Genomic DNA, 21275 nt, shown 5'->3' with positions numbered 1-21275 from the left:
GAGCTTCCTAGTCCTGCCTGTTTGCAATTTAACATTTTGACTTCTGCCTGGTAACTGTACCACAACCTTTTGTTTTATGCCTGGTAACTGCATTGTAATTTTTAATTTTTGCCTGGTAACTGCACTGTAACATTTGATTTTTGCCTGGTAACTGCTATGCAGCACTTTGATTTCTGCAACTGCAATAAAACTCCTCCCAACTGTTCTTTGAAAACGGCACCAAAATTCCAACTCACCTAAAACATATAACACAATCTATATACACATATTTTTTTATTTAATACAAACAACATAACCAATACAGAGATCATTTCAGCCGCAGGTTCAGAAATGTATACATACATTTCCCAACTTCATCTATAATAGCAGAACCAAAACTCTTCTGGGTTCTCACATCTCTCCTGTGTGGACCCTCTGGTGTTGTGACTGCCAACCAAAGTATTTTCCTCACAGCTGGCATTTGTAAAACTTCTCTCTTGGGTAGACTCTCTGGTGTCTCACAAGATATGAATTCAAAACAAAACATTTCCCACACTGCAGGCATTTGAAAGGATTGTCTCCTGTGTGAAATCTTTGATGAGTCATAAGGTTTGATATCTCAGCAAAACATTTCCCACACTGTTGGCATCTATATGGTTTCTCTCGTGTGGACTATCTGATGAACCATAAAGTAGGACTTGTTGGCAAAACATTTTCCACATCGAAGGCATTTGTATGGTTTCTCTCCTGTGTGGACTCTCTGGTGTCTCACAAGGTCTGACTTGCGAGCAGAACATTTTCCACATTGCTGGCATTTGTATGGTTTACCTCCTGTGTGGACTATCTGATGAGCCACAAGATGTGACTTCCGACCAAAATATTTTCCACACTGCTGGCATTTGTAAGGCTTCTCTTCTGTGTGGACATTCTGGTGTCTCTCAAGATGTGAATTCCAAACAAAACATTTTCCACACTGCAGGCATTTGAAAGGCTTCTCTCCTGTGTGGACTCTCTGGTGTCTCTCAAAGTATGGCTTCCGAACAAAATACTTTCCACATTGCTGGCATTTGAAAGGTTGCCCTCCTGTGTGGACTCTCTGGTGTCTCTCAAGGTGTGAATGCCAAACAAAACATTTCCCACACTGCAGGCATTTGAAAGGTTTCTCCCTTGTGTAGAATCTCTGATGGGTTATCAGGACTGACTTCTGAGAAAAACATTTTCCACACTGCTGGCATTTGTAAGGCTTCTCTCCTGTGTGGACTCTCTGGTGTCTCTCAAAGTATGGCTTCCGAACAAAATATTTTCCACATTGCTGGCATTTGAAAGGTTGCCTTCCTGTGTGGACTCTCTGGTGTCTCTCAAGGTGTGAATGCCAAACAAAACATTTCCCACACTGCAGGCATTTGAAAGGTTTCTCTCCTCTGTGAAACCTCTGATGAGTCATAAGGTTTGATTTCTCAGCAAAACGTGCCCCACGCTGCTGGCATCTGTACAGCTTCTCTCCTCTGTGGACTCTCTGATGAACCATAAGTTGTGACTTCCGACCAAAACTTTTTCTACACTGCTGGCATTTGTATGGTTTCTCTCCTGTGTGGATTCTTTGATGTTTCACAAGGCCTGAATTCAAAGCAAAACATTTTCCATATTGTTGGCATTTGTATGGTTTCCCTCCTGAGTGGACTCTCTGGTGTCTCACAAGGTCGGACTTGCAAGCAGAACATCTTCCACATTGCTGGCATTTGTATGGTTTCTTTCCTGTGTGGACTCTCTGGTGTTTGTGAAGGTCAGATTCATGAGCAAAACATTTTCCACACTGCTGACATTTGTATGTTTTCCCTCTTGCATGGACTGTTTGATGAGCCATAAGGTGTGATTTCCGGCCAAAATTTTTTCCACATTGCTGGCATTTGTAAGGCTTCTCTTCTGTGTGGACTCTCTGGTGTCTCTCAAAGTATGGCTTCCGAACAAAATATTTTCCACATTGCTGGCATTTGAAAGGTTTCTCTCCTGTGTGGAATCTCTGATGAATTACAAGGATTGATTTCTTTGTAAAACATTTTTCACACTGCTTGCATTTGTAAGATTTCTTTCCTGTGTGGACTTTCAGATGAAATACAATTTCTCCTATAAAGAAGGACAATGAAAGACAAGAGTTAGTCTCAGTGTTAAGGGAGGAAGGACCTCTGAAAGCAGCAATGGTGCTATGTAAGCTCAAGAAGGAAAAGAAACATCAGTGAAAGAGGAGCTTCTGTGTTCCCTTTCCCACGTTCATGGATATTAGTCATCTCATTGACAGGTCTGAAAACAAAGACCCAAGGTGGTTTACACCAGTTCACCCAAACCAGTCATTAAAGTTAGTCAGGTTCACCACTGTCTCTCAATACATGAGGCACTGTGTGTGTATTAGAGAGAGAGAGAGAGAGAGAGAAAGAGAAAGAGAAAGAGAAACGGGATGGCATGAAAAAGGAGATCCATTTCAATCTGGCTTTAGACCTGACTATGGGATGGAGACAGCCTTGGTTGCCTTAGTGGATGACCTATGCATGGAGCAGGGGAGGGGAAGTGTGTCCTTGTTGGTCCTGCTAGATCTCTCAGCAGATTTTTATAGCATCAACCATGGTAATCTTCTGGACTGCCTTTCCGGGCCAGACTTGGGGAAGCCATTATGCAATGGTTCCGGTCATTCCTGTAGCAGTGAATTCAAAAAGTGGTATTGGGGGACTTAATAGATTAGAAAGCTGGGCTCAAACTAACTAAATGAACTCCAACAGTGAGAAATGTAAGGTACTGCACCTAGGTAGAAAAAAATGAAATGAAGTAATAGTGCCACTCTATTCTGCTTTGGTCAGGCTTCACCTCGAATACTGCATCCAGTTCTGGGCACCACCATTCAAAAAGGATGTTGAGAAACTGGAGCGTGTCCAAAGGAGGGTGACCAAAATGGTGAAGGGTATGGAAATTATGATCTACAAGCAGAGACTTAGGGAGCTGGGTATATTTATTCTGGAGAAGAGACTGTTAAGAGGTGATATGATAGCCCTGTTTAAGTATTTGAAGGGGTGTCACATTGAAGAAGAAGCAAACTTATTTTCTGCTGGGAACTAGAACACAGAAGCTACAGGAAAAGAGATTCCACCAAAACATTAGGAGGAACTTCCTGACAGTAAGGGCTGTTCAGCAGTGGAAGACATTGGTGTGAGTCTCATTCTTTGGAGGCCTTTAAACAGAGACTGGATGGCCATCTCGCAGGGGGACTTTGTGAGTTTCTCTATGGCAGGGGGTTAGGTGGATGGCCCTTGTGTTCTGTTCCAACTATGATTCTATAATTCCTGTTCAATTTCTTTGTCGCTGGCCTGTGGATTCTTTAAGGGTTTTGTTTTGTCCCCTATATCATCTAACACCTACATGAAACCGCTGGGGGAGGTCATCTGGAGCTTTGAGGTGCAGTGTCACCAGTATGTGGATGACACTCAACTCTTTCTCTCCTTCCCATCAGATGCCAAGGAAGCTCTCACCTAAAGATCCCACCCTTACACCCCATTAACCAAGTCGTTCTTGTTGATTAGAATCAGATCTAAAATAGCTGACCTCCTTGTTGCCTCTTCCACCTTTTGGACAATGAAATTGTCTCCAAAGTGAGGAATTTGCTAGACCTTGAGGATTTGGCTGAGCTTGACTTCCAGCAAATATCAGGATAGTTGAAGTCATCCATTGCTACTACATCTCTCCTTTCTGAATGTGTGGTCAACTGTTTCAGGAAGGCATCATACAAGTCTTCAATTAGGTTCTGAGGTCTGTAGTAGACACCACACCCACATCCTTGTTGTTTCCCTCCCCTTTAATGTTTATCCAGATGCTCTCCACCTGGCTTCCAGGATTTAAGTCCTGGATCCCTTCACAGGTGTAGACATCCCTGACATATAATGCTACTCCTCCTCCTTTCCTGATCACCTACTTCTCTTAAAAAGGTTATACACCTCTATTCCTACATTCCAATCATGAGATTCATCCCATCAGGTTTCTGTGATGCCTATTATATCATATTAGCTTTGTTGTGCTAGTTCAAGTTCCTCTTGCTTATTTCCCATGATCTGTGCATTAGTGTAGAGACATCTAAAACCATGGGTCCCCCCCTACTAGCTGCCTCTACAAGTTTTTCTGCCTCCCACTGTTGGATCCTTGCACTGTTTGCCTTCTTCCCTCTATAACAGTTTGATTATTACCTCCAGCTCTTGATGAACACCTGCCTTCCAAAGTACTATTTCCCTCCCCCACATGTAAACATATGGACAAAAAAACAGAAGCAAATGTTAGTTATTTTGAATCACACCTGATGACCAAGTGCTGCCTGGGGGACCATTGCTCTGTGGCCCTATTGTGCATCCAGATAGTGCTAGACTATCTGTGACAGAAGCTAAAGCAGAAAGGTTTAATGCAAGGCACTTTGAGTCCCATTTTGGGGGGAAAGCAGGATAATAAATATATACATAAAAATAGGAAAGGCTAAGCAGGTGGGCTGGACTGAGGAAACTTCATGGCTAACTAGGACTGGGACCCCACTGTAAGTGAGAATAATGCTCCATAGAGCTTCTCAGACAGGGATGCACAACTGTTGGGGATTATGGAGGGCATGCTGGACTCCCAAGGGATCTCAGAAAGCATCCCCTATTTTACCATCCTGAAAAAAAATTATATTCCCAATATCCTCCACCATCTGTTATCCAAGGCGAATTTGGAGGCCTGTCCAGGGCCTAAAGGGGCTCAAAGAGGGCACAAAAACTTGGCAAGATTACTCTGGGGTATATAGAAGGGCCCTTGGCCCTTCCTTCCCACAAAATCCTAAGATTCACAGTTTAGGGGGGAGTATTTAGACTCCTCACTAATACTGCCTCGCTAAACTACAAATCCCAGGATTCCACAGGATATTGCCATGACAATTAAAAAGGTATCATAGTTGTACGACAATATAGTACAAAAGGACTGTCTCTGTAGGAAGAGCAATAGCTTCAGGTTCCTTACCCAGAGAAGACACATTCTTATAGTTTTCCATCATCACCTCTTCGTATAAAAATCTCTGGTTCCAATCCAACAATTCCCATTCCTCCTTTGTGAAATACACAGCAATATCTGCAAAGGTCATCTGCAACAGAAAATACAGTAGCCCTCATGCAGAGTGACTCATCCAAAGGGGAGGAAAGCACATGCTGCATCCCAAATATTATATGATCCATTCAAAATAAAGATAGAGTATGACATCTTTCAATATTCTCCCATTTCCTTTCCTTAACTTTCTGGATCTTCATAAATGGGACATGAGGGAAAAGACAATGCTACAATTTGGGTGCCTAGTTATCTAGATTTCTCCTTTGAAGAGAGACTTTGTTTAGCATGTGGAAATTCATCCACATATGTCTTCCAAATCTGCATTACTAACTGGCATAATTACTAACTTGGTAGCCTCACCAAATCATCATTTTTTTTTATTTCAAGCCTTTATGGTTAAGTCCATTTAGCACATAAAGCAGAGACCACAAGAGCCTCTTCCTATTCTTGACAATAAAAATATGAAAAGCACAAATTAAATCATTGGGAATTGCTTCCTTTCATGATGGCTCAAAACAACCTGTCTGAGTCAAGTAACTCCCTCTACTGAATGAATGCCTTTATTTAGGCAGTATAAAAAGCAAAACAGCAACAACAAAAAAATCAAATAACAGCAAGAGCAGTATATACACAGCATATAAATGAACAGACTCCCTCTACTAAAATGGTAGAGGACAGGATCAAAATTCAAAATGACTTTAATAGAGTAGAAAGCTGGGCCAAAACTAACAAAATGAACTTCAACAGGGAGCAATGTAAGATGCAATTGAGAAATTGGAGTGTGTCCAGAGGAGAGCAGCCTAAATGGTGAAGCATCTGGAAACCATGCCTTATGAGGAAAGACTTAGGGACCTGGGTATGTTTAGCCTGGAGAAGAGACGGTTAAGGGGTGATATGATAGCCCTGTTTAAGTATTTGAAGGGATGTCATACTGAGGAGGGAGCAAGCTTGTTTTTTGCTGCTCCAGAGACTTGAACACGGAACAATGGATGCAAGCTATGGAAAAGAGATTCCAGCTCAACATTAGGAGGGACTTCCTGACAGTAAGAGCTGTTCAACAGTGGAACACACTCCTTCCTCAGATAGTGGTGCAATCTCCTTCTTTGGAGGTCTTTAAGCAGAAGCTGAATGACTACCTGTCGTGGATGCTTTGATTATGAGTTTCTGCATGGCAGGAAGTTGGACTGGATGGTCCTTGTGGTCTCTTCCAACTCTATGACTCTATGGTAGACAAATCCTGTCTAAAAGCCATGGGTTTAATGCTAAATCAGGAATAGCTCAAGTCCTCCTGAGGGACCACCACAGTCCTGCCACCCCTGGCCCTGACTGGATGGAAGCAGGAACTGATTAACTGAGCCACTGAAGGACAGAGGATGACTTCTGACCATCCATTGCATTCCATTCCAGACTACCCCCCTCCCCAATGGCTCCTTCAGAAAGAAGGAAAGGGTGGACGTTAACCTGTTCCATGGTCACTGCAGATTTCTCCTTTGACCGAAGCTTCTGCCACATTCCTTGTATTGATATGGCTTCTCTCCTGTATGCATTTTGTAACTGAGATTTATACTGGAATGTTTTCCCATGGACAGGATAGTTTACCTTTCTTTTCCCTCCATGCTTTTTCTGGGCAGTCACAAGTTCACAAATATCCTCTCCTTCAGAAGCAGAGGAGTCATTCTTCCCAGTCTCTGACTGTTTTCGTTTTTGTCTTTTGGGTCCCCTGTGATTTGTGAATTTCTTTTTGTCCTTTTCCCATGACAACCCAGGGGGCTCCATAAAATTCTCCTTCTCCTACTCATTACCTGCTTGAGAAAGAAGATAATCCCATTAGGAGTTTAACACAGAAAACCAGAATCTCAGTGGGGATCAAGACCAAGCTTTATCCATGGCATTCATCCCATTCTTCTCAGCCAAGAACATCTATTCCATTCTGGTCAATTTTTCTCTTAACTATATTAGGAAAAGGGTTCCTTACTTAAAGAGGCCACGTTCCCATCAACTTCCATCCAGACTTCTTTGTGGAGAGTCCTCTGGCACCAATCCAGGAGTTGCCACTCTACTTCAGTGATATACCGGGCCACCTCTTCAAAGAAGACCAGGACCTGAACGAGATAAAAGGACAATAGTACTCTAATCACAAATAATCTCTTCCTAAAATGTTTCCCTACAAAACAGAAACAATTTGGGCAGTTCTCCCACTTTTTTGTGTTATGTGTGGAATTCATGACCTCACATGAGAGAAAGAACAATGTGTACAGCCTTCTTGCTTCACCTCTTTGAGATCTTGTAATAAAATTGTGTCTTCACAGCATTCTTCCCACTCCGCCCTCGCAGTCTCTTCCAACTCTACGATTCTATGATTCATCCAGGAAGGAATGGATTTGGTCTCTGGTGCTACTCAACTGACTTTGAGGAAAATGAAAGAGGGGAATTGCGACATTTTATGGCTCCCTACAGGTTTTCAGCTTCTCCACATCATATATCACCTAAGAGGCAATGGTGCTACATAAATGCATTAAATAAATTGAAAGGTGCTACATAAATGCATTAAATAAATAAATAAGCATAGCAAGAAAATGGGATCAATGCACATTTCTTTCAGGAAGAGATGGCTGATGGGAAAGCTTTCACCCTTTTGACTCACTTGACTTCATTTACGATCTTCTGTCTCCTGGAATAATAAATAGAATACTCACAAACAAACAGATTTGCACCTCCCGTTTTGCTTGCCTTCCAGATCTATCTCCTTCTATTTCCAAATGGAAGTAAAGAGACTCCAGAATCCTCAGAGATTCATGGATATGGTAGAAGCCACCCATCCAAGCTAACTCCATTTCCACAGACACTCAAGAGGGAAATTGTATTGGTTTCCCCTCCCACTTAAACAAGCATATTTCAATGTCTAACGCCTTCGGCCATCATCCTCCCCCTTCTCATCCCTTACTTCGTTTCTCCTGCTACCTCCACCTTCCCTTCCTCACCACAGAAATTGAAAGGAATGCCCATTTCCCTTCCAGGAATGAAGAGAGTGTGCAGCTACCATCTATCCCCACATTAATATTGCCTGCCTCTCTAGGAAGGTGAGCTTGCTGTTCAACAGCCTTTGCAGATTCAGGGCTCTGGCTTCCTTGACTATGTAGCAACTTTAGCCATCTATATTATACTGAGTGCAGTGGGGCTGGTGCAACATGAGCTTGTGGTAGGCACAGGAGAAATGACTCTGACTGCTCTTGGGAGGTAAAAGAAAAAAACCTACATGTGTTGTTTCAGAAATTCCATCTTAAGATAGGAGAAGCATTAAGCAAAAGAAGTTGACTTAAATTTGGTTAGAAGAGCTCCTAAAAGCTGACTCTCAACACTTTCTACAAGTGTTGATGCCGCTTTGCTTCCAAAAGACTGTGTCTGTCCATCTGGAATCTGGATTTCCTTTTTTCCTACTGCCTTTTACCTTACAAACCATTATTGTCTTTTCCAGTGAGTCATGTCTTCTCATGGCATGGCCATAGTATGACAGTCTCAGATTAGTCATCTTGGCTTCTAGGGAGAGTTGTTATTATTATTATTATTATTATTATTATTAACCTTTATTTATAAAGCACTGTAAATTTACACAGCGCTGTACATACAATCTTTTAATTGACGGTTCCCTGCCCTCAGGCTTACAATCTAAAAAAAAAGAGTTCAAGCTTGATTTGCTCCTCTACCCATTTATTTGTCTTTTTAGCACTGAATGGGCCCATGGTGAAGCCATTTCTCAGAAGAGAGGAACAGAGGAACAGAGACCCAGAGGAAATCTTTCTAGGAAAAAATGGATTCATTCTTCTTCACTCTGAATCCATTTGGGCATTCCTAGCCAATATTTAGACATTCCAAGTCCCATCATCCCAAGACAAGAGGTGAGAAATATTTCCTGCCTAGCCACAGGTGAATGCCTTCCAACATTTCATTGATGAAAACTGGGACATGTGCAGCCAAGGAACACCTGAAATGGAAATAGGGAAATTTTGCACCTTAAATTGAACAGGAAAACCTGACAACTTCCTGGGATTACAGCTGATCATCAATTGAACATGACCCTACAGTGGGATGCTGCAACAGAAAAAGCAAATGATATTTTGCTGTTATTGCTGTTAACCATCCTCCAGATGATCTCAACCCATGGCGATCCTAAGGATGAGACATCTCCAAGACCCTCCATCCTCCACTGCTCTGCTTAATTCCTGCCAACCCATACCCATGACCTTAATAGAGTCCAACTAGCATGTGGCCTTCCTCTTTTTCTACTTCCCTCCCACCTTTCCAAGAATTTTCTTTTTAATGAGTCCTCCATTCTCATGATGTGTCTGAAGTATGACAGCCTCAGTTTTGTCATCTTGACTTCCAGGGAGAGTTGATCTGCTCTAGGACCCATTTGTTTGTTCTTTTGGCTGTCCACAGGATCCTCAGCACTCTTCTCCAGCACCATATCTCAAATGCATTGATTTTCTTCCTATCTCCTTTCTTAACTGACCAGCTCTCATATCCATACATGATAACAGGGAATACGATGGCTTGTATGATTCTAATTTTTGTGCTCAGTTATACAGTACATCTTTGCATTTTAGAATCTTTTCTAGTTCTTTCATAGCTGCTCTCTCCAGTCTTAATCTTCTGTTTGAGTAAGAAATGCCAAGAACACGAATTCATTCCTTCAGCATCTCTCCGACAAAAGCAAAAGGGATCCTTACCCAGAAAAGCCTCCTTCCCATCGTCCTCCATCCTGACCTCCTTGTAGAGCCCTTTGGCCTGGATCTAGGAGAAATCACATGGCCACTTCCTCAAAGTAGACCTGGAGCTGAAGGAAAAAAACAACACTTATGTTATGGCAGTCATTCTCTCTTCCTATGTCCCCCTTTTTAGGCCCATTAGAGCTCTAAGGTAGTTTTTCCCACTGCCTCCCCAGGCTTCTTTGTGGAACAAGAGAGAGAGAGAGAGAGACTTCTCAGTGGCTGCTCCCAGCCTTTGGAAGTCCCTCCTTTGGGAGACTAGCATGGCTCCTTCTTGTTGTCCTTCAGTCAGTGAGCAAAGTTATTCTTATTCTTAGTTTTATTTTATTATTTTATTCTGTCATGTGTTTAGACCTGGCATTGACTGTGATGGACTTTCAGTGGCATTCTATCTTCCTTTGTATGTAGTCTTTTAAAGAATATTACTTTTAATAACTTTACAGGTTATTTGTTTTTAAAATATTTTTATATTTCTGGTTTTGTATTGTTTTTAATAAACTGTACGTCTCCTTGAGTCTCATTATTGGAAAAAAGGCAGGACAAGAATGAATCTTTAAATAAGAGGGGCAAGTGGATTTGGCCATTTTCCCAAACCCTCCAAAGATCTTTGTGGTGCCTTAATGACTAAGAGCGCTCTTTGGGATTTACTCTCGAGAAAAAGGGTAGGGGAACTCATCTTCGTAAAACTGGTTTATGATTTACAATTATCACTGACTGTGGTTGTTTTTGGTTGCCATTGTGTCATTTTTGACATGGCAACCCTTACAGGGTTTGCCATTGCCATCCTCTGAGGCTGAGAGAGTGTGACTTTCCCAATGGGTTTACATGGCTGTGGTGGAATTCGAAACCTGGTCTGCAGAGTCACAGTCCAGTGCTCAAACTAATACACCACTCTGGCTCTACAGTTACTGTGGTTAAAGACAGATATTGTCAATCCTAGATTTAATTTAATTTTCTCAGTCTCCCAGTTGCACAATAGAAATCTTGTACTGTATTTCCCCAAGACATCTGGTGAAGCCTGTAGATTGAGAAGGAGGTCAGGCCCAGGCTACCAATGGCTACTGGTCACAGGGCTCTCTCTGGCCTCCTAGCTGGGATCAGAGACAGGGGGTCCCTCTCCATGACAGCCTCTGGGGAAGATGGGCAATAGTGTCTGGAGGTTGGCAGGTATCTGTGCCATATCCTCCAACATTTCACAGGGCAAACCCAGGAGACAGGAGACCAACCAACACCAAAGTATGGCCAAGATGGCAAAAGTTATCAATGAGGAAGAAGATACATGAGGAAGAAGAGAGATGGGAAGAGAAGGTGCAACTGTTAGCTTTTGCCTGAGACTGAAGAGAAAAGGAAAAGGGTCTGTCTCCTCCTCTCTTCTCCCCCCTCCCCCCCAGTCAACTGAATGGGAACTACTTTGGCATTTGGGACTCAATCTGCAACAACAAAGGAAGCTGAGTGCAAAAGGGGAAAGTGGAAGGAAGAGAGAAAATTGGCCATTTTAAAAACAGGTGAAAACAGGGGATTCCTCAGGACATTCCTGGACAAATCGGGACAGCTGGAGAACAGTGGGGTCTCTGTGTGCTTCCCATATTTGGGTGTGTGTGTGTAGATCCAGTTTGACTCTTCTTGTGTTGTTCTTGCATTAACTTTACATGAATATTCGCTCCCTCCCTAAGTCTGAGCCTCCTCCTGCAGAAAGTGCCTGGGACCAAGAGGGGCCTCCTTCCTTTCTCTGCCTCTGGATCTGAGCCCCCAAAGGCAAAGAGCACCCCCTCAGTGTCTCCAACCTCCTCCCCTCAAAAGTACACAACACACACAGCCCAAGCCAAAGGGGGCTCTTTTCTGCTCCAGGAACCCAGGAATCTCTTTTCCTTTCTTCTCTCCCTCCAGGCTGGAGCCCCCAAAAGGAAAGAGGAGCCCCCTCAGTTTCACTTACTCCTCCCCCACACACAATCTAAGCTGAAAAAGGAGGCTCTTTTCTGCTTCAAGAACCCAGGAATCTCCTCTTCCTTCCACAGGTGCTTATCTACTGTAGACATAATAGAGTTTGACATCACTTTAAAATGGTGCAGCCCCATCCTTTGGGATTTGTAGTTTTGCCAAGATGTTGCCTCCCCAAACTACAAATCCCAGGGTTCCCTAGGATGGGGTCCTGGGGGCAGTTAAAAGTGCAGCAGATTAATTAAAAAACCAGAATTATAACCAAATTTACTTGGGAGGCCAGGAGCCGACTGGAAAGGAAAACATAGTTCATTGCTGCAGCATCCCCAGAAATACATCCAAATTTCTAGGGCCCAGATTTCAAAGTGAACCAAGCTTTCATAGTACTCTGAACAAAGAAAACTACAAATCACATTTCATTGGTTACATATGAATTTAAACATATACGCCCCTTCGCCCTTATTGGATATCCAAATGTATGTCTCTATCCCTCGTGGGGCATCCAATCGATCACACTGTTATCGATATATTTAGTTTCATCATCCCCAAACTGTCTCTTGCAGTGCTTCCTTTATTTGGGTTTAAAATCTTGAGCGAGGAGCCGTTTCCAAATGGTTTTCCATTCCGGAACAGAGGATTTGATGCAACTGAATAATTCCCTCTTCCTGGCAACCTTTGCTCTCAATACATTTTAGTACTGTATTTTCCAACTCCTGGGCATGAGTAAAATCCCAATTCAAATCTAGCCTCTACAAAAAGTGGTGTCAGGCTGCCTTATTTCTCCAGTGTAGACGCCCCTCAGCCACTGCCAGGGCCCCCTCCCTCCCTCGGAGGCAGAAGGAGAGAGCCTGGGGGGCTGGGAGGCAGGGGACTAGGGCATCCCCCCCCCCCCCCGACAGAGAGAGAGACAATGCATGATTTAGGGGGGTATCCCCCCCCCCCTCCCCTCCAAGGTGCCCCCTGGCCTCCTCCTTTCCTGTCCACCCTCTCACCCCCTGACACCCACCCAGGGCCTCCCCCCTCTCCCTCCCAAATATCCCCCCTCAATACCTCCCTGGGTCCAAGGGAAAGGAAAGGCTCACAGTCCTCCAAGGGGAGAGAGAGCGCGGAGGCTCAGAGTCCTAGAGCGTCCTCTCCAAGGGGGAGGGAAACAGAGCAGAGACTCAGATTCCTAGAGTGTCCTCCAAGAGGGGGTAGAGGGAGAGAGAGCGCAGAGTCCGTCAAGGAGAGAGAAAAAGAGAAAGAGAGGGCTCAGATTCCTAGAGAGTCCTCCTTCAAGGAGGAGAGCAAAGACTCAGATTCCTAGAGTCCTCTTCCAAGAGGAGAGAGAGAGCCGACACTCAGATTCCTAGAGTGTCCTCCAAGGGACTAGAGAACCGGGGTTTAGATTCCTAGAGAGTCCCTTTCCAAGGGGGGGAGAGAGAGCAGAGGTCTAAGATTCCTAGAGAGGTAGGAAATGTTCGGAAAGGTCTGTGCTGGGAAATTGAGGCGGGAGAGAGAGAGGCCTAGAAGGTGAAGAAAGGGAAAGGGCCCTGAAGGTTACTTTGGGGGCGGAGGGAGCTGGAGAGAGGGCGGGTCCCGGACCGGTTCATCCTGCCGCCTCCCCCCAGAATGGATGGATGGATGGATGGATGGATGGAGGGAGGGAGAGCCTAGAGCAGCGCCTCTCAAACTTTGGTCCTCTGGACGTTTAGGACTCCAGCTCCCAGAATTCCTGGCTGTTGGCCAAGCTGGCTGGGGCTTCTGGGAGCTGAGGTCCAAAACATCTGGAGGGCCAAGGTTTGAGGACTGGCTGAGAGGGACCCCGGCTGTGGGGAGGGGGCAGGAGGAGGAAGAGGAAGAGCGACTTCTGGGGGAGGAGGAAGGAATGCCCCTCTTCCCTCCTCCCCCCAGTCGCCTCTTAGTTACTGTTCCATTGTCTTTTGGGTGCTTATACCCCCCTCTTCAGCCCCAGTGGCTCTTGGAGCGGCTTACAGAAGACATGACGGGGGCCTACTAAGACAGAGGGAAAACGTACTTTCCCATAGAGAAATATTGGGGAACACTTGCCCATAGGGAAACATTGGGGAATATTTGGCCATAGAGAATCAGGGAATGGCAGTGGGCAAGGGACCACCACGTTCATTGGTTCATCTCCAGGACTCCTCATGGAGGGGGCAAGGGGTGGATGTAGTTGCATGTCAGTTGGCAGGATAAGGAACATCACCCCTAGGACTGCCTTTTCTTCCTTCGGCTGCTTGGTGTATTTTTGATCCTCTTCACAAGGAGACCCAGAGAAGCTCTTTGGGGTTTCCCTAAATGGAAAAGAGCCCCATGAGATGCCAGGCAGAGAGAGAGAAAAGACTGGAAGGGAGGGAGGAAGACCACTGCCACCACCCAGTGCCCCTTCACCACTTTTTTTGTTGTACACTCATTGCTCCTCATTTGCGGCTTTGACCTTTGAGGATTTGATTACTGTGTTCTTTCTAGGAATACCTAGGTCCTCCAGCACAACTCAATGGTCAACTTTAACCAAAAGTCACACTGGAGGACCTACAGATTCCTAGAGAGAACCCTCCACTAGGCATTTGGAGCTCCTCCAGTGCAATTCTATGGTCAATGTCTGGCAGATGTTGACCACAGAGTTGCACTAGAGGACCTAGAGATTCCTAGAGAGGGGTTCTCTCAGGTAAAAATATAGTGTTTTTGTTATTTGCGGTTTCCCCACATTCACGGAGGTGAATATGCTCATAAACCCAGCTCCTACTCTCCTCACAGATAAGAAGGGTCCTCCTCCCCCCCTCTAAAAATGAAATTGGGGGGGTGTCACTCTGCTCCTTTCTTTTCTTATTAACTTTTTTCCTTCTTCTAGGAAGCTGTGCTCGCTGTTCGGAGGACCCAGAGGTAGAAGAAGAAGCTTCTCTCTCCCTTTCCTTCTGCCAACATCTAAGGAGGATCCCAGGTAAAGTGGCGAGTGGGAGCAAAAGAAAGAGAGGCTCGCAGAAATAAAAGAATGAATCCCCACTGATTCATTCAGCATTCCATTGAAAGGAAGACAGGAAGGAGGCCCTGGATTCCCTGGGCCCCTTCTCTGAAGCTTTTTTCTTCAGTAGCCCCTAAAATGAGGTGGATGGAGCTAGTATGGTATAGTGATCTCCACTGGCCATGAGGATACTGCCATAGAGATGATCTGCAATTTGATGTCCTTAGTCTACCACCAGTCCCCTTTGAACAAATGACCTGCATTTATAGGTATAAATTGTTACACTCCCATCTGCATATCATCACCCTGAGCTTCTCTTTAACAACTATTGTAGTGGCCTCAAACCAGGCCAAGAGGTTTTGCTTGTCTGTGACATTTCCCATCTGAGCCTGCTATCTCTGATATCTAAAAAAAGAGAGATGTAGGAGGAGGGATTGTTTGTCATGGTATAAGCCAGGGGTAGGCAACCGTTTTGAGCCGGGGCCCGGGTTGCTGTCCCTCAGACAACTGGGGGGCCGAAGCCAAAAAATAAATAATTAAATATATATATTTTTTTTAAAAATTAAATAAATAAATAAACTGGGACAAATGTAGGGCAACATTTTCAAATGGTGGACACTTTTTTTAAAAAAAGTGGAGGACACGCAAAAAAATTGCTGATTTTTTAAAAAATGTTAATATAAATGCATGTTTCTGACGCGTCTATAGACAATTCCCCCCTTGCCCCTGCACGCGAGAGGCCAAAGGCCCCGGCAGCAATTGGCGGCAGGACTGGGCTGGGGCCGGTCCCAAGGCCTCGCCGGGCCGCAGGTTGCCTACCCCTGGCATAAGCAGTTTTTCTCCCTTTCAGCTCTACTTTGAGGAGGTGGATGTGTAATTTCCCCAAAAGGGAGTGGAATCTCCAAGGCAGAGGGCTTTCTACCAGAAAGTCAGGATGGAGGCTAAATCTTATGGGTAATCTCAGTTTGAGGGGCTTGTGGTTAGTTCTTTTTTTCTGATGAAGAAGGAAGAACAACAGAAGAGGCTTTTGTTGTTTTCTGCTGACAGACTGCCTTCAGTTTAGGGTAACTCTATGAGTGAATGACCTCCAAGAGATCCTGCTATGAACAGGCATAACCAGGTCTTGCAAGTTGAGCATTTTGGCTTCCTTGAGTCAATCCACTTGTAGTGCATTCTTTTCCTTTTCCTGCACCCTTCCACTTTACTGACCTTTATCGTCTTTTCAAATGAGTCATGTCATCTCACAATGTGTCCAGAGTATGCCTCCATTTATTTATTTTGTATTCTAGAAAAAGTTCAGCCTTGATTTGCTTTCAGAACCATTTAATCATCTCTTTGATGGTCCATGAAAGACAGCATAGATGTGTGGACATGTGAAACAACTTGCTTTGTATCTTTTGCAGGTGCTCAGACAGAGGGGAGCCTCCATTGAATTCATCTTCCATAGAAGAAACTGCAGGAAAGATGCCCATGAAACAGGTTAGCACTCATGCCCTCCTACTTTGTGACAGATCCTTTGGGGGAGTTTTCCAGGAGAGGGTCCCAAATGGTTAATACCAAGGGCAGGAGGATTCCTCACTCCCGGAGTGTTGTTTAGTTCTCCTTCCTATTTACTGAATCCTTTGTTTGTCAATCTGGTATGCTATGGCTGGTCAGATACCATCCTGTGTCCTGCAATCTTTCAGTTTATCAGTGATTCCTGCCATCTTCTTCTTTCTTTCTCCTCTTCCCCCAACCCATCCCAGCCAGTCAGAGCCGGGGTGGTGGGAATAGGCTTCAGAGACCCCACAGCCTGTCATCATGGCTTGCTCGATTCCCGTGTTACATTAAATTAATGGGTTTTAGGCTGGATTGGTGCCCTCACTTTGGTGAGAGGAGGGAGGTGGCTCAGGCTGTTCAGGCTTTGAGACTGATGAGAGACAGCAATTTCTAATTGTTTAATTGTTGTTATTCTATTGTTACTGCACTGAATAGTTGAGATATTATCTGCTTTATGTGCCAAAATAGTTGCACTAATGTACTAACTTAAGGAAATGTAAATCATCTGCAGGACACTAGATTGGGCAAGGCTGCCCTAGATGCAAGCTAGTTAGTAATGGATGTTGGGAAGACATGTGTGTAATACGTAAAATTATGTGTAATACATAGAATTTCCCTTTTCATAAGAAAGCTAGTTCATTAGGAAGCTGTGTAACCATGTTTTCTCCCTCATGTGCTATTCTTCAAGATGCAGGAAAATAAAGTTTTGTGCCTATTATAACATTGAATGCATGGCTTTTGGGCAGGGTTGGTGCCACCACTTTGGTGGAGGGAGGCAACCAACCCAGGCAATTAGCTGCCTTGAGTCCGTGTACCAGGAGGAAAGTGGAATTTAAATGATGATGATGATGATGATGATGTTGATGTGGTCTTAAACCATCATGAAAGACAGTGAAAGGAAATCAAACTTAACCAGAACTTTAAGGTCTAGCAAATTTCTCACTTGCCTCAAAGACAATTTCATTGTCCAAAAGGTGAAAGAAGCAACAAGGGGATCTGCTGTTTTAGATCTGATCCTAATCAACAGGGATGACCCGGTTAAGGGGGTGCAAGTGGTGGGATCCTTAGATAGGAGTGATCATGTTCTCCTGGAATTTGTTCTACAGTGGAATGGAGAAGCCAAGCGACACACATTCTAGACTTTAGGAGAACTAATTTCAGTAAACTTAGGGAAATACTGGGGGTGATCCCGTGGTCAGGAATACTAAAGAAGAAGAGAATTCAGCATGGATGGGAGTTTCTCAAAAGTAAGATACTGAAGGCACAGTTTCAAACTGTTCCAATGAGGAGGAAAAATAGGAGGTGGAAGTAATAGTGCCACTCTTCTGCTTTGGTCAGGCCTCACCTGGCCCTTGTGGTCACTTCCAACTCTACGATTCTATGAATTGCTAAGTATTTTTTGTTGTTCTTGGATTTTAACTTCCATGGAAGGAGAACTTTGTGGTATTTTGTGCTCCAGGTGCCAGAATAATTTGGGTTATGTGTCCAAATAGCTGAAAATATTTGGAATAAAAATCCAAAACATTAGCAGCACACTAGTTGGGCAAGACTTCCCTGGAAACATTCAAGCTAATAATGCAGACTGGAAAGATCCATCTGGAAAATCCCCCATGTGTTAAGCAGAATCTCCTTTCACAGGAGAGAGCTAGCTCATCAGGGAGCCAAGCTATAACCATTTTTCTTCCTCGTGTGCTATTCTTGTAGGTTCAGGGAGTTAAAGAAAAGAGATGGAGAATATTTAAAGGTCTCTGTCTTTATTCTGAAACAATCAAGCCCTGTGTGTTTTGCCCACATCTGATGTTTTTTCCTTTGGTTGGGGACTATTTTCTCTTGCAGGTAACCTTTGAAGATGTGGCTGTGTATTTCACAGAGGAGGAATGGACTTTGCTGGATGAGAACCAAAGATCTTTGTATTGGGATGTCATGATGGACAACTATGAAAATGTATCTTCGCTGGGTAAGGAACCTGAATCCATTGCCCTTTCTATGGAGGGGCCTTTCTTAGTATTTTGATGCCACTTTAATTGTTCTGGTAGCATCCTGTTAAATCTTGGGATTTGTAGTTTAGTGAGACACTAAATCTCTCCAGTTGAGGATTCTCAATATCCAATCCTAAACTGCCAATCCTAGAATTTCACAGGAAGAAATCATGGCAGTTAATGCTTTTTGCCCCCAAATGCCTTTCAACACATCCTTGAGCAATTTTTCATTGTTTTGGGTCCTCCTTCAGTCCTTCTAGTCCCCAGTTTCCAACATCCTATGTGGAAAAAGGCCTCTCCTGACCCCAAAATGGTTCAGAGAGAGCCCAACACTATTAACACTACCCCCACTTCACCTAAGAGAGATTGGGAGATATTCAGAAGCAAAAGGTGGCATGATCCCCTGGTGCTCCTGTGTACCCCCAATCCACAACAGTTGCCCATCCCTGTCTTAGAGGCTCTATGAAGCCTTTCTCTCAGTAAAATTGGAGTGCCAATCCTAGCTCAGCCATGACTTCCTCAGTCCAGCCCTTTGCTCATCCTTTCCTATTTATATATTTATTGTCCTGACTTTCTCCCCAAATGGAACTTAAAGTGGCTTACCTTAAAGCTTCTTATTCCACCTTCAGCTTCTGTCACAGATAGTCTTGCACTGGATAGAAAATATCTCTGGGAAGGTGTACAATAGGACAAGAAATAAATGTCCTACAGGACAGTGGTTAGTTCTCAGGTCCAGTGGTGTCAGTCCAAATAACTGACAACTGGTTCTAATTTTATTTTGGTTTTTTTGCCCAAATGTATGCATGTTTCTGTACACGGAAACCCTGATGAGGATGAGCATTTGTACAAAGGTAGGCAAAACTCCTGACAGGGACAAGGAAAGATGTGTGTTCTTCCTCCTTCCCCACCCAAAGAGCAAAGTCACGGCTTCTCCAGAGTTAACAGCCTCAGCTCCCCTCCTTCTCTTTGTTAGCCACCACACCATTTGCCTGCATAACCATCCCGCCTCCTTTCCAGTTTTAGCACACTTATTCAGTCACAAGCTTCTCCTGCAGATGCCGCCAGCTTTGCTTTGCTTTGCTTTGCGGCCCAGCCTTCCTTGCTCCCACATGCCCCGGTCACTCTTTACATGTTCTTCCCCTCCACATTTCCTAAATGCCCAATTGCACCAGTACAACGTCTTGCTTTTGGCATCGCATTCTCATCTCCTCAACTCCCACCCCATCCTGTTTCACATATTCTCTCTTTCACTTTATCTCTCTCTCTCTCTCTCTCTCTCTCTCTCTCACACACACACACACACACACACACACACAGGGTGCCTCACATATTGAGAGGCAGCCAGTGACCTGACAAATTTTAACAGCTCGTTTGGGTGAACTGTTGTGAAACAGCTCAGGTCTTTGTTTTCAGACCTATCAAGAGGTTCCATTTCGCAACTGTGACTAATAACAATGAAGTGGGGAAAGGGGACACAGATGTTCCTCTTTCTCTGAGTTGTATTTTCCTCCTTGAGATGGATTACCTCTACTGCAGTTCTCAGAGGTCTGTCCTGTCTGAATGCTGAGATTGAGTCTTCCATGTCCTTGTCCTTCTTTACAGGAGACATTGAGAATCATCAGAGAGTCCACGCAGGAGAGAAACCATACAAATGCCAGCAGTGTGGAAAATATTTTAAAGATAAGTTAGTCTATTCAAGACATCAAAAAGTCCACACAGGAGAGAAACCATACAAATGCCAGCAGTGTGGAAAATGTTTTGCTCGCAAGGCAACCCTTCAGAGACACCAGAGTCTCCACACAGGAGAGAAACCATACGAATGCCAGCAGTGTGGAAAATGTTTTGTTCAAAAGTCAAGCCTTGTGATACACCAGAGTCTCCACACAGGAGAGAAACCTTACAAATGCCAGCACTGTGAGAAATGTTTTGCTGACAAGTCACAGCTTGGGAGACACCAGAGAGTTCATACTGGAGAGAAACCATACAAATGCCAGGAGTGTGGGAAATGCTTTGCTCGAAAGTCAAACCTCTTGATCCATCAGAGAAGCCACACAGGAGAGAAACCATACAGATGCCATCAGTGTGGAAAATGTTTTGCTCAACAGTCAGTCCTTGGGAGACATCAGATTCTCCACACAGGAGAGAAACCATATGAGTGCCAGCAGTGTGGGAAATGTTTTGCTCAAAAGCCACACCTTGTAATACACCAGACTCTGCACACAGGAGAGAAACCATATGAATGCCATCAGTGTGGAAAATGCTTTGCTCGAAAGTCAAACCTCTTGATCCATCAGAGCATCCACACAGGAGAGAAACCATACAGATGCCCGGACTGTGGAAAATGTTTAGCTAACAAATCACACTTTGTGGTTCATCAGAGAGTCCACACAGGAGAGAAACCATACAGGTGCCAACAGTGTGGGAAATGTTTTGCTCACAAGTCACACCTAAACAGACACCAGAGTGTCCACAAAGAACAGAAACCATACAAATGCCAGTAATGTGGAAAATGTTTTGTTTACAAGTCAGCCTTTGCAACACATTAAAGAAACCATACAGGACAGAAACCATAGAAATGCTAACTGTGTGGGAAATTTTGGACTCAGAAATCATCCCTTTTGAAGCATCAGAATGTCTATGCTGGCGAGAAAGTTGACAAATGAAATACTTTTTGTTTGCAAAGTCACTATATCTGGTTTGTAAAACTGTTAAAACCCCCTTTCATGATATTTACCTTGAAAGGATGTGATATTAAAGTATCCATTAAACTTCTGAATTGTTTAGAATATTCTGTCGCCTTGGCAGCTCATCCAAAATCTATGAATCATGGCACCAGTTATGTATGGTCCAAGACACTCTGCAGAAATAATGCCATTTGAGACCACTTTAACTGCCCTGGCTCAGTGCTGCGGAATCCTGGGAACTGTAGCTTATTGTGGCACCAGAATTCTCTAACAGGGAAACTTAAATGTCTCACAATATTACAGGTCCCAGAATTTCCTAGCACTA

General features: G+C 44.1%; 1 protein-coding gene and 1 pseudogene across 1 annotated transcript; one reads left to right on the top strand and one right to left on the bottom strand.

Annotated features, from left to right (window-relative positions):
* Positions 1–258: 258 nt before the first annotated feature.
* On the bottom strand, positions 259–13086 carry LOC121922973 (annotated as a pseudogene).
* Positions 13087–13244: 158 nt separating this feature from the next.
* LOC121923023 (zinc finger protein 239-like) lies at positions 13245–21038 on the top strand. Its single transcript, XM_042453122.1, has 5 exons — positions 13245–13298; positions 14638–14727; positions 16152–16227; positions 18124–18244; positions 19869–21038. Exons 3-5 carry the CDS (start codon positions 16213–16215, stop codon positions 20765–20767), a joined length of 1035 nt encoding a protein of 344 aa, XP_042309056.1. The 5' UTR covers positions 13245–13298; positions 14638–14727; positions 16152–16212; the 3' UTR covers positions 20768–21038.
* The last annotated feature ends 237 nt before the right edge of the window (positions 21039–21275 follow it).

Source organism: Sceloporus undulatus, chromosome 2 (genome assembly GCF_019175285.1).
Source record: "Sceloporus undulatus isolate JIND9_A2432 ecotype Alabama chromosome 2, SceUnd_v1.1, whole genome shotgun sequence".
In the NCBI taxonomy this organism is placed as follows: domain Eukaryota; kingdom Metazoa; phylum Chordata; class Lepidosauria; order Squamata; family Phrynosomatidae; genus Sceloporus; species Sceloporus undulatus.
Note: the sequence above shows the minus strand (reverse complement) of the source record. Positions and strands in the feature narration are given on the sequence as shown.

Excerpts from the sequence above, each read along its gene's own strand:
- LOC121923023 (XM_042453122.1), top strand. Across the intron at positions 18,245-19,868 it reads TGAAAATGTATCTTCGCTGG|GAGACATTGAGAATCATCAG; the intron begins GTAAGGAACCTG and ends CCTTCTTTACAG.